The sequence below is a fragment of the Gavia stellata genome, chromosome 9 (assembly GCF_030936135.1).
Source record: "Gavia stellata isolate bGavSte3 chromosome 9, bGavSte3.hap2, whole genome shotgun sequence".
NCBI classification, from domain to species: Eukaryota; Metazoa; Chordata; class Aves; order Gaviiformes; family Gaviidae; genus Gavia; species Gavia stellata.
The window spans coordinates 38,310,198-38,323,660 of NC_082602.1; the positions used below are offsets into that span (position 1 = coordinate 38,310,198).

The 13,463-nt window shown below is 39.6% G+C and overlaps 1 protein-coding gene across 1 annotated transcript in view; it reads left to right on the forward strand.

The window, feature by feature from the left end:
- The window catches only part of DOCK1 (dedicator of cytokinesis 1), a 329,394-nt gene that overhangs the window by 38,572 nt on the left and 277,359 nt on the right, over positions 1-13,463 (forward strand). The window contains exons 6-13 of the mRNA XM_059821380.1: positions 572-720; positions 3,839-3,974; positions 5,164-5,321; positions 5,861-5,942; positions 6,381-6,516; positions 7,470-7,542; positions 10,092-10,234; positions 12,713-12,838. Coding sequence (XP_059677363.1) covers positions 572-720; positions 3,839-3,974; positions 5,164-5,321; positions 5,861-5,942; positions 6,381-6,516; positions 7,470-7,542; positions 10,092-10,234; positions 12,713-12,838 — 1,003 coding nt within the window. The remainder of the gene's footprint in view (positions 1-571; positions 721-3,838; positions 3,975-5,163; positions 5,322-5,860; positions 5,943-6,380; positions 6,517-7,469; positions 7,543-10,091; positions 10,235-12,712; positions 12,839-13,463) is intronic.

Consider the following 13,463-nt stretch of genomic DNA (forward strand, 5'->3'; position numbering starts at 1 on the left):
GAACGTTGCCAAGGAAAGTTGGTGTATGCTGCTAGCACTATTTGATATCCATAGCTCCAGCCTTTATGAACAATTAAACTATTTAACTTCCTATAAGGTTTAGTGCTTTCCTGGTTTTCCACTTTCCTTCAGATGTTACCTGTGGACTCGTAAGACACTGACGCGCTCGGCTTTGCACACTGAGCTATTTTTAAAGTGTTACACTGAACATTTAACGGGGGGGAGGGAAGGGTTGTCTAATGCGTTGCAGAAGGAGTGTTGCAGAACTTGAGCCTCCTGCTGTTAAAATACACTGTTTTTAGTCCTGCTCTACTCAGTATAGAGGGTCATTGAATAAAGTTACTCTGTGAACCAAGGAAAGAATCTCTTTCCCTTGGATGCCTGTTCTGAATACAGTATGACCCGGGTTTTAAGGTAACATAAACACAAGCATTTAGGCTCCTATTTTAGAGCTAACTGTAGACTTACCCTTTCGAATTCGTATTTTATAATTGCAGTTTTATTACATTTATTTAAAAGATGCTCAGTAGACTTCAAAACTAACTTCTACCCATCTTTTTCCTCCAAACAGCAAGATAACAGAGAAATGTTTCGCAGTGTACGGCACATGATATATGACCTTATCGAGTGGAGATCTCAAATACTGTCTGGGACCCTACCCCAAGATGAGCTCAAAGAACTAAAAAAGAAAGTGACTGCCAAAATTGATTATGGCAACAGGTTTGTGAACAATATTTTCCAAGTGTTCATGCTTAAAACCAAGTCAGGTTGTGTAATACACATCAGCTGTCAACGACTTCTTGCAAGATTCTTTTATTCCTGTATTTATGGAGATGTAATAGTAGTATATTAACAGTCCTGTTATAGAAAGACAAGTAACAAAGTTGATACAGCATCTTTAAAGTATAGTACAAATTATAGTATGTAAAGTGGAATCCATATGTAACTCTCTCGCTTGCTTGATGATGTTGTCAATTTGATACTGGAATGAAGTTGTAATTTTTAAGGTCAATCGAAAAGTGCAAGTATTGCCTCCATTCAAAATACAACTTAAACTCTACTTGCTTCTGCAGCATAAACAGTTGTTGCCTTCTCGACACCACCAGCTGCATGTGCCCTGAAGTCACTCAGTTGTAACGTGATGTTGAAGGATTTGGCTCAGAAGCATTATGTAGCTCATTGTTCCTCTACTTACGTAGTATCCAGCTTGTACCAAAAGATTAACAGACAGATTTAATAAACGAAAGTATCTATTTAACAGAAGAGAATGGAAATTGTGAAGGATTTAAGCAAGTTCTAGGTTACAAGTGAAGGATTTAAGCAAGTTCTAGGTTACAAGTTGTCTATACAGTTGTGACTTTCCATTTTGATTGAAAATGAGAAATCATATCTTACTCTTCAATCAGGAAATTATTTGAAGCAGTGCTGTGAATACTGAGAGACAGCGTTGTAGTACTGCGCACCTGGGGACTGAAAGTTTTCAGCAAGCCAGTCTTTAAATCCCTTGTGATGTAAATAACTCATCAGATTTCAGCTATTTGTGTTTTATTCCTTAAGAACTGCCAAACTTGCAGTGTTTCTGTTCATGGACTTCATCAGCAAAAGCTGTGATTTTTAAAAAAAATAAAAAAATAAAAAAATCATCAGTAACTGCATTCAGTCAGTAATTATCATTTATAATCCAAGATATGGACTGTTGTACCTCAGTAGGCAATTAACCAGATGTTGTTGATATTATTTGTTTGGCTACTGTATTTTACCATCTGTCTAAGGAGTTGGTTAAAGTTACTCTGAATAACCTCCAGATGCTCAGCATTCAAATACAATGGAACATCTTGTGCTGTGCTTTATATTCATAATGTTCTGATGGACTAATTAAGTGATCAGAACGTTCTCTGTGGAGCACAGGAGGGAAGTGAATTTGAACTTCTGAGTAAATACTCACAACTGAAAGATACCATATGTTTCTAATGTAGTCATACATTCACTTTTGTCTAAAATAAGCACGAATGATGATTTCAGTATCCAGACAGAATGAATTCATTATGCGTTTTATAAATGTTTTGTGATCTAATCATATCCTAACTTTTCCTGTTTTGTGAAATACTGGTTTGTAAATAAGATTTTTTTTCTGTAAATAAAGACAACAACTTCACTGCATGTTGTCAAAATAAGTGAGGAAGTAAAAATGATCTTATGAATTTGTATTTTTAATGTTTTCCTGAAATTGGGTCGGGTAATTTTGTTGTGAAAACATGGTTTTTGTACAGTTGCAAAAATCTTAACCTGGGACACTTGGGAAAAAAATTTTGATTTCCCCCCCGCCCCCCCAAGCATCCTTTGCAAGTTAAAGGATAGAACAAAGACATTAAATCAAAGGACTGTTGGCGTCTGTTTGTTTGTCAGTCTGTGCAAACATTCTTGTCCTGTTAGTGTGTAGCAGGCTGGGTGATTAGTCTTTCTCTGAATTTCTGAGTTACCTTCTCCTCTGGTCCAGGCGGGTGTCTGCTTTTGTTCATCTGGGCTGACGGTTACGATACAAGTGTCCAGTGGGTTTCTCTCTTGCTGTGGCTACTGTCCAGGAAACCGTAGTTGGGGGAGCAAGGCAATTTTGGCTGCTCTTCTGTTTGGTTTCAATGCTGAAACCACTTTCTCACTAGAAAACTCATCTGGGAGCTTGATGGTCCAGGGACGCTTAAGAGAGTTTCATGATGACTAGGTCCAGTTACAGAGTAGAGCTTAGGAGGTGTTTCTTAATAAGCCGCTGCCTGCACTCTGCAACTTGTTTGAGTGATGTTCATCCGCCTTTGAATTCATACGGTGCAGTTAACTGGAGGCGTTTCTGTATTGACCCTGCTCAAGGCTGTGTTTCAAACCTCCAGGTTTCCCTCTTGTCAGGGAGGGGCGAGGAGTGATCCTCTAAGTACGTGAAACATGTCTTCGTCTGCCACAGCTCCTGTTCTTCTTTTCAAGTGATTGCGGGTCATGTCCAAAGGGGACTTAATCTCAGATAAACCATGAACCTCTATGTGGCTTATCAGACACTGCAAGTTTGAAATATGTTTGATCAATGAGCTTAAATGAAAACCAAATTTACAACAGCTCCATCGTGAGAGGTGACTACGGAGTTAGAAGAAGATAGGGACCATATGTATTGGAATGGAGGTGAGGAGGTCAGTCTAAGGAAAGATAGGTAGAGAAATGCCAATCAGCCTTAGACCTGATTTTTTTAATCCTTGGTTCTGCTGCCAGCACTGTACTAACGTGGAAAAACGTGAAAGGTCTTTCCTAAGACTGGATTTGATTATGGCAGAAACTTTCCTCTCTGCAGAAGGTAATCATGGACATTAACACCCTGCTGACAGAAATCTGGCTTCTGCTTTAAATAAAGGGAAACAACTTATGCCTTCTTGTATCTTCTAGGTTTTTGCTAAAACGGGAGTATGCCTGCTTTGGAGGAGAATCTGGAGTGGGACGGAATGAACTGACCGATTTGCATGTGGTGTGACTGTAGTAGTTGGTTGTTCAAACTCTCAGATGAATCAGAGGAGGAGACAAAGTCTCTTGCAAATTTAGTTGTTAAAGAAATTACTTCTCCAGCTGTTCCGCTGCTTCATTTACAGTGGTTCTTTCTGTGCTGTGGGAGAAAGTGACTTCCAGCCAGGGATGATTATCTCTGGGGTTGCTGATGTGTTAAATTGTTTTATCATGTATCAAATAATTTTTTTTCTATCATGTGTCAGGTGTGCATGATGTTAACGTTAAACACTTGGCAGGTGTTTTTTAAGCATTTATTTGAGCATTGTTAATTCACAAGCGCATTTTTTTGTTTATTTAGAATTCTTGATTTAGATCTGGTCGTTAGAGATGAAGATGGCAATATTTTGGACCCGGAGCAGACCAGCACGATTAGCCTTTTCAGAGCACATGAAATAGCTTCTAAGCAAGTTGAAGAGAGGCTACAGGAGGAGAAAGTAAGATACACTATGCACTGTAGCTCTTCCCGTTGAAACATAAGACTGTAAACTAACTAGGTGACTGTTATTTTTAGCATTGGTGATGAAGAATTTGATACGTTTTTGAAGAGTGACCTGGCTTAAACATTTTGTAAGAACTTGTATGTCTTAGGCTGTTTAATTGTCTTTTTCATCCTTTAAAGGGCTTAGTAGAATTTATGGTTAAGACCTATATCAATAAGTTGACTACATTTGTAGGTTAATATCAGAGATGCATATGTAGCAGGTTTGTATGTTAGGTTGTCATGAGGGTTTATTTTTGAGAATCGGGTAGAATAATGTCCTCATTATGTTTGTGTGATTTCTATATGCCAGTCCTGAAAATTCATTTGTTGAAATACAGGAGGTGAATGTAAAGACATTCTCAGACTTGAATAGTCAGCTCCTTTGCAACTCAAATCCTTATTTTTAAAATGAAGAACACTTCTGTTGCAAGGAGGCCTGCCTGTGTCAGCAGCAGTTAGTGGAGCATGGTATTCCTGAGGAGTTGCTCATGAGTGCTTTAGTGCAACTTAATGAATTACTGCGTCCTGTTGCGTCGTAATGGGCCATACACATCCTTGCAGCCCTTACCAAACTTGGCGTAAACATACACTAGTTTAAATGGGATTTAAACTATTAAATTTTTGCATCCAAAGCTGTTTCGTTGTCCACGCCTCAGCCAGTTTTCTTTTTGTCTTATGTGCGTTCCTCCCTTTTGCCTAGGTAAAGTAGTTTGTGGAAAGTTTATGGGAGCTAAAGTCCGAGGGGTGGGTAACCTTTAGAAATGGCACTGTTTTCTCTCCTGTCTTTCTTGGCACTCTGTACCTGTTAGAAAAACATCAGACAAAGCAAAGAACAAACTTCCTTTTTTTGGTCAGGTATATTTAAGGCTCTATCTTTTCCTCCACTTATCAAAAAGAGAGCTAAACAAATGAAGACATCTCTTTTTTTTTTTTTTTTTTCTTTTTTTTTATGGTGTGGCACTTTAAGACGGATCCAGAAAATGCAATCTGTCATAAATCCTAATATACACAGAAGTCACAGGAGTAGACACTCAACAGAAAACCCCTCTTCCTCTGTGTGAAAGGTTTTAGGAAAGTTTTATAGCGGTTGGATGTTCGTTAGGCTAAGTTAAACTTAAGTTTCTTCTGTTCTTGAATTACAGTCTCAGAAACAGAATATTGATATCAACAGACAAGCCAAGTTTGCTGCCACTCCTTCATTTGCTTTATTTGTAAATTTGAAAAATGTAGTCTGTAAAATAGGAGAAGATGCTGAAGTCCTGATGTCTCTGTATGATCCACTGGAATCAAAATTTATCAGGTTAGTGTACTCCTGACTGTGTGCTTATAGTAGCAGGATGAGAGGGCTTATGAAAGTCAAATTGCTGTGGAAGGCATAGGAAAGGGTCATCTGGGAAGGAACAGTGCAGCAGCAGCACTTTGTCGTGTTCAGCACAGCATCACGCAAGTCTCTTCACCTCGGGTACGTTTTGGGGTTGTGCTGTTCCTCATCACGCTGTGCCTGTGGCTCCCCAAGTGCAGAGCTTAAATGAGACGTGAGCACACCTGCAAGCCTGTGTGCCCTCACTTAGCAGCAGCTGTGGTGATAATCTGAGAGTTTGATTTCTACATGCCCTGCTTCCTTAAAGAAATTCTTGCAGTTTTGTTGCTGAGGAGTTGCTTTCTTTTTATAAATGGTATGCACAAAGGGAAATGCCAGCTCTCTACTAAGTAAATATTGATTTGTTTAGGGTAAGTAGATTGGGTTTAAAATAGTCTTCTGTGTAAATTCTGAAGTTTATATGCATATGTTAAAGGAAGCCATTTAAACAAAAAGTTCTCAAACTATTGTTCTTTCAGTGAAAACTACTTGGTGCGATGGTCAAGCTGTGGACTCCCCAAAGACATAGACAGATTGCATAACCTTCGAGCAGTATTCACCGTAAGTGTGTGGGCTTGGTTCAGCTGGCAAATTCTAAAGCACTTTTTTTGTATTTTGTGAATAATTGAGGAATGTAATGATCTGTATGTAAACAGAGTGGAGTTACCCCTGCAGGTAATGATCCTGGTGAAGGCTCACATGAGACATTTCTCATAAGTGGCTACTAAAAATTCTCAACATCTGGCTAAAACCAAAGTTGCTCTTTGAAGTTTTAACTTTCTAGAAATGATTTGGCCTCCTAAGCAATTAATTTACACAGAAATCAAGATGAGACGTTTAAGTACTGTTAAAAAAACTCCTTTCCTCTGAGAACAGTTTGCTCTGGTGCTAGAGGCTAGCACAGCGAAGGCAAATTCTAAGCAGCAAACCTTCTGCCTGCTAAAGTGGAACTTAACATTCAATTATTACAAAGTAATCTGAAGAAATTGCTGTTTCTAGGACCTGGGCAGCAAAGACCTGAAAAGAGAGAAAATCAGTTTCGTCTGTCAGATTGTGCGAGTGGGCAGAATGGAGCTGAGGGACAACAACACGAGAAAACTAACCTCTGGGCTGCGACGACCTTTTGGAGTAGCAGGTAACCCTGTGCTCTGTATCTGTCTGTATCACATTATATTCTTGCATGGAGAGTTGTGTGTGAAACTGCCGTGGGGTTGTATAAACTCAAAATTGTTCCCGGGTCCGGGTTAATCAGACTGATTGCTGTCTTCCAGAGTTCACCGTAGCTTTCAGGACTTGCGTTTAGCTAGGGATGCCAAAGGTTATTTGCAATGATGTTGTTCTATAGGAGAATTCTGAAATTCCACAGTTGTCGTGGTTTAAGCCCAGCTGGCAACTAAGCACCACACAGCTGCTCGCTCACTGCCCTCAGGTGGGATGAGGGAGAGAATTGGAAGAGTAGAAGTGAGAAAACTCATGGGTTGAGATAAAGACAGTTTAATAGGTAGAGCCAAAAGCCGCGCAGGCAAGCAAAGCAAAGCAAGGAGTTCATTCACTACTTCCCGTCGGCAGGCAGGTGTTCACCTATCTGCAGGAAAGCAGGGCTCCATCACACGTAACAGTTGCTTGGGAAGACAAACGCCATTACTCCGAATGTCCTCTCTTTCCTTCTTCCTCCCCCAGCTTTATATGCTGAGCATGACATCATATGGTATGGAATATCCCTTTGGTCAGTTGGGGTCAGCTGTCCCGGCTGTGTCCCTCCCAAGTTCTTGTGCACCCCCAGCCTACTCACTGGTGGGGCGGTGTGAGGAGCAGAAAAGGCCTTGACGCTGTGCAAGCCCTGCTCAGCAGTAACTAAAACATCCCTGCTTTATCAACACTGTTTCCAGCACAAATCCAAAACACAGCCCCATACTAGCTGCTATGAAGAAAGTTAACTCTACCCCAGGCAAAACCAGCACAAAAGTTGATAACTCCATCCCTCTTCTGAGTCACTAGTGCTTCCAGTCCCAGAGGGTGTTCCCTCAGCACCCCTCTTCCCATGTTTGATCACTTAATTCAATCAATACACTTTGTTTTTGTTTTCAGTAATGGATGTTACTGACATAATTAACGGAAAAGTTGATGACGAGGACAAACAGCACTTCATACCATTTCAACCGTAAGTAGGGAATAGCTTAAAGAATAAGCAGAAGTGAAAGAATTAAGATTTTAAGACTTGAACTTTCATTTTAAAAAAAAAAGTTGGAAGAAGTGTTCTGTAGATATTCTGTAGTTAATTTATTTCAGTGTGATATTTTATCTTGAGTAGTACTTACTAATATTTCTTTTTGATAATTTCCCATTAGTTACAATAGTGACAGCCCCAGAAACTTACTTGTTTTAAGTCTTAAGTTTAAAGCATGCATTCCCAGTTTTGCAGTTTTGTTTTCTTTCTGCTTAAAGATGTCAGGGTGATAATGTGTGAGAGGTCAAATGCTTGAAATAAGTACATTGCTGGTTTAGCTCTGCCTGAGATTGGTAAAGACCAGCAGTGTTACCAACATCCCCTACAGGTGACTTCTGTGAAATTAGTAAACGATAACATTTATCTTTTCCTTGGTAGCAGATACAATTTCATAGTAGGGGCTACAGTAATTGGAGTAGAAACAGAAGTTGAGGATTTGACGGATGGCTTGATATACCTCCTGCAATATCTCATAATTCAGCTTTATAATGTGAGAATTTTACCAGAAACCTTGGGTATTTTGCTTGGATAGTAAGGGAGAGGATGTGTCTGCTGCACATACCTGTTACAGCTGGTTCATAGAATCAAGGAGACCAGTCTGCTACATGGACCTGGTCTTGCTTTTAGTCATCTAAAACTGCAAACCATTCCACACTGACTCTACGGTTGCTGATGTGGAGTTTGACAGATACTATTTTACAATATTTAAATTAGCTAATAGCAAGTATAGAGGTGGTGTCCTTTAAAGTACAGACATGTATGAATTTATCGTAATATCAAAGATCAGTTTTGACTTCAAGCCACAAAATCATATTAAGAAGTACGGGTTTAGTAGCCTGAATTTTTGTGAATTTGTAGATATGTACAGAGAAAGTGCTTTTAGAAGTAAAAGCTTACTAACAAAAGAGAATGTTTGGCAAATACTCTGTTCCATCCATAGTTCATAGGTTTGTTTTTTTTTTTTTTATTCCATGAAGTGGGGAAAGGTAGAAGATAGTCAAATATGCATAAAATACGAATGCTTAATTTTCCCAGTGTGTGAAATGTTAGACTGCCATCTGTGCAAAAGAGCAAAACATAATTACATTAGCTAAATTTCTTGACTAATATACAATTTTTTGATATTATTATTAATAATAAAAATAATAAAATAAAATAATAATAATAATAATAAAATAATTTTTTTTAAAAAAAAGCTTGAAACAATGTAATCTCAAATTAACTTTATTTTGGAAAATAGCCTAATAGAGGAAGCTCTTGTGGTTTGAAGATGTAGGGCTATTGAGAGGATCACAAGGTCTCCAGGTGCGAGAGGGAGCCCAGCGGGTGTATGTCTCATGTCTGAAACGGTTTCGTTCCTGTGCAGCAGTGTCACTGGAGTGCTGCAGAGGTGTTAATATGAAAATCGGAAGCACAATTCCATTTTGACAAGGAAAACAGGGTTTTTTAGGGAAGGGTGCATTCATGATATGTTTATTGTGTGGTAAACAATAGCAAGGTTATTTTTTAGTGAGTGTGGAAGTATGCAATGAAAATGAATCTTTGTGTATCAAAGTGGATGCTAATGGAACATCTAGTTTTCTGCTCCATTAACAGTGATTTATTATTTTCTGTAGATCTAAATCAGCTTTTTGAAAACATGCACAATGTGATTTTTTTTTTTTCTCCATGCTAAATTAAAACATTCTTCTGAAAAAGTATATTCCAAAGAATATGAATAATGTGAAAACACACAATGAATACTGGTGTCATTATTTCCAACCGTAGACTTAGGCTGTATATATAAGCCACGTTTTTCTTCTTATTCCATGCTTTGCTTCTGTTGTACCACATGCAAGTCTGTTTTCATATCTATCTTTCTTCATATTCATCCACTAGCCACCAGCACAATGGCTGTCAAAAGCACTTGGCAAGATTACTTAAATGACACTTAATGCTGCTGTTTATTTATAGTTTCCATCTTTTCATTTATTCATCAAGTTTAACAGAACGTTTGGATTATCTGCTTTTCTTCTCCTATGCCATTTCTGTGAGATTGACGGTGGCTTTTCCTTCAGACGGTATGCACTGCTGCTTAACCGATAGCATGGCAGAAGTGACCCTGGAGGTGTCGCAGGGCCAGTCTGCTATGTATATTAAAGGGAAAACTGCCTGGATAGGTTTTCACTGCTTAACAGGGGATTCCCAGGTGGGAGACATCCTTCCTATCCTCATGGAGCGTTACTGGGGCCTGGGCATGCATGTCCCTGAAGGGAGAAGTAACAACGCAGTGTGCTGTACTTCTCTGTGGTAGATCAGCATTCTTCTGATTAATGATCTTCCTCTGTCTTTCTTGTTACCTTTCCTGTCCTTTGTCTTGCGTTGACTAATAAATACTCTTTGTCACAACTATGATATGATCTTTTGTGTTCCCTTGTTACTGTGACTTCTGGTTTTCTGTGACCCTTTGTTTCCTGGTGTTGGTCGTCATGTGCATCCTCCAGGCTAGCGTTGGATGACGCCATTCGACACAAGCAGCTGAACATATCATCCCGTTTTTCACCCAGGGTGGCAGGGGAGAATGATTTCCTTCAGACTGTTATAAACAAAGTGATTGCTGCTAAAGAAGTTAACCACAAGGGTCAGGGTATGTACTGTTCTTTATATACACCAGTGTACCTAAAAGTGCTCTTCGCTTGATTTGCAACGTGATTATTCTAATTTTAGGATCAAGGGTGCATAATATTACCTTCACTTCCTCACTGCTGTTTGGTAACAGAAAATGTGTTTGCACGGTTTGTTCCCACTCTTCCCCATCCTTCAGGGCTCGTTCTGCTGTTCCCCCCAGCCCTGCACCTTTCCCCCCCGCCCCATGTTAACTCTGCAGGTTGTCTGTCCTTTCATTGCATTGTCGATCGCTTGGACGTCTTTGTATTTCCGTACTGGAAACGGTGACTCAGGGAGTCGGCTCTCGTGCCCTTGAGCTGTGGACTTCAGCCTCCTCATGTTGAAGGAAGGGATATTCTCTTCCTTCCCTTCCTTCGCCTTATTTTTCCGCTTCGCAGCTGCACTTGCAGCGTTTGGCTCCCTCTCGAGAAGACCAGGGCATTGCTCGGAGGTGATAAGGCCGGAGCCGGAGCAAGGCATCCCCGCTGATACCTTGTCTTGCGGGCTGCTCCTGTCACCGTGCATAACTCCGCCTGTGCTCTGCTGACGTGAAACTGAGTTAGCTTCCAAAGTCTGGCTTGGTTTTTTTTGCGAGTGTGTATACAACGCTTCATGATCATAATGTGTCTGCCACACGGTTAATTGTGTGATGGCTCAGTTATTACTGTACTGGCTTCAATATTTTCCTGGGAGTCTGGATTGATACAGCGTTACGCAGGCCCGTGCGGAGTTTCCACCAAACACTGTGTATGTGAGTATCTGTATCACTTGGAGAAGGTACCTGAACAACAGACCCGAGGAAAATCATATAGTATTTTGCTGATTTTTACTAATTAATAGCAAATAAAAATCTAAATAAACTTTTTTAAATTATCCATTAGCTAAAGAGGAAAACTTAGATCTGCCTTTCCACCCTATTTTTACCTGCGGCCAATGTGTATCAGAAAGGAGGAAACATTTCAGCTTCTTTGATTCATTTCAGTTTCTTTCCCCAAGAAAGGCGCCCAAGCAAACAGGAAAGGATTAGGAGTGGTTGCTTAGCCAGTCCATGTAGGTACAGTTACTGTTTAATGAAATAGCAGCTGTTGGAACCATCTCTGGCAACATCAGCATATGGCCTTTTATAAGAGGTTTTAATAGAAAAGAAAGCTAGCTGCCAAATATATACAAAATGAATGTATAGTTATTGTGTGTCCAACAGGATAACCCACAATTTGTGTTTTAGATGAATATTTTTTTGAGTATTTTTCACATATTTTAATTTTAGGATTTTCTTCTGCAAATTGCTGCTGTAATTATTTCATGCTTAAACTTGATTGCCAGTCACTTCACCAAGTGTAAGACTGCTTTAAGTTTGGGGTTTTTTTCACCCCACTTTGATATCTTTCTTTTTCCTGTAACAAATGTGCCTGATGTTAGTTTGGCAAGCAGCGTTTTTTTAGTGGCTGCTTCTGCTACTGAAGAGAAAAATGTCAACTGTGGAAAGCTGATGCTGTAGATTTCTTTGTGCTCAGCTCAGAAAAAAGCAACTTACGGGGGTGGTGGTGATGAATCAATTCAGGGTACATATTTTCTGTTGGTCCTCTCTTTATTGGCATCTCGATATCAGTTGGTTTTAATACTTAAGTTTTTCCATTCAAATCAGCGTTGCCACTTCTCTCTCTTCTTGTGGAAGATAAACATTTCATTAGAAAGAACTTGTGAGAGTTCAAAGGAGAGATGAAAGCTTGAGGCAGTTCTGCTGATGGCTTAATAAGTGCATTTCCATGAGACCCTTTGTGGAAGACTTAAGTGATGAGAGAAGTCTGGTTCCCCAAGTTCTCTGAGGAGGAGGGATTCTTCTGGGGTCACTCCGGCTTCATCCCAAGGGCACAGCAGGCTTGCTTCCATTTTCACAGCCCAGACTTCAGCGCGTTCAGCTAATAACCAAGGGCTTCCTTCTTCCAATTTATGTTGTATGGTGCTGCTAACCTGTTTTTTCTCCTGAATGGAGACCTGTTCTATTGAAATTTTTAAACTGAATAAAATTTTTGCTTGAGTAAGCCTGTGTATGGGAAGCTGTATGATCTGCTTTTGAACGTCTGCCTAACTCCTCCCTCCCAAGACGCCTTCTAGATGGTATTGCTGCAAAGCACACGGCGCAAAGGCCCGAATCCTTACCTTGCACAGATTTCCAGTTTCTCAGGTTTTTTATTAGCCAGTCTGCTTCCAGGTGAGGATTTTACACAGTTTTCCAGACGGTCTAGCATAATCAGATATCTTTGTGTGCTGTACTCATGCTCCTGCGTGAAGCAGTGGGGTTTTTTAAGTGTTTTAAAGTACTTTGTAAAGTTTATTTTTTGTAAATGAAGAGCAGTTATCTTAATGTATGTTCTTACATTTTAGAATGTGTAAAAAGAAATCTTTAGTAACTAGAAAAAAACCCACCAGTTTTATAATTGTGGTTTTTACACAACAGGTTTGTGGGTGACTTTGAAACTTCTTCCAGGAGATATTCATCAGATTAGGAAAGAGTTTCCACATTTAGTGGATAGGTCAACAGCCGTGGCTCGGAAAATGGGGTTTCCTGAGATTATTATGCCTGGTAAGCCATTGTGTGAATTAATGCTGCTTTATTATATTTTAACCTTCTTTAAATATGTGTATGTATGGAAGCTTTGGGGGGGGTGGGGTGGGGAAGATTGATTTGAGGTATGGTATACATTAGAATTAATGGACTGTCAAAGGATTTTGTCTCATTTAAAATAGACATAAAATACTTTGGTAAGACCTGCCACATGTGCTGCATAAATAATTGGAACTAACAGCACCCCCCAAAAGATGTGATATCACAGTGACAGTGGAAAGTCTCCTCTTTCTCTGGTGAAGAAAAATGTATACATATACTTTCCCTAGCAAGGGCATAGGTAAAACTTACCTCCTGTAATGAATCCAAACCAGAAAGATTTTCCAGAGGAACAGGCTTGATTTGGAGATACGCAGGTCTCTAGGGTTTGTACTAGATTTGGATAATGTATTTTTATATAAAGCCATATTGTCCTCCTCTATTACATACAGTCCGTAGATGTTCAATTCTGGTGTTTTAAAAAAAAAACAACAACCCAAAACCATGGTGCTTCTCAGAACAAAAACTGCCACAAGCAACAGACTACAGAAAAAACCCTGCACTGTCCTTTTCAGATTGATGGGCTCTGGAGGATCCGTTAGAT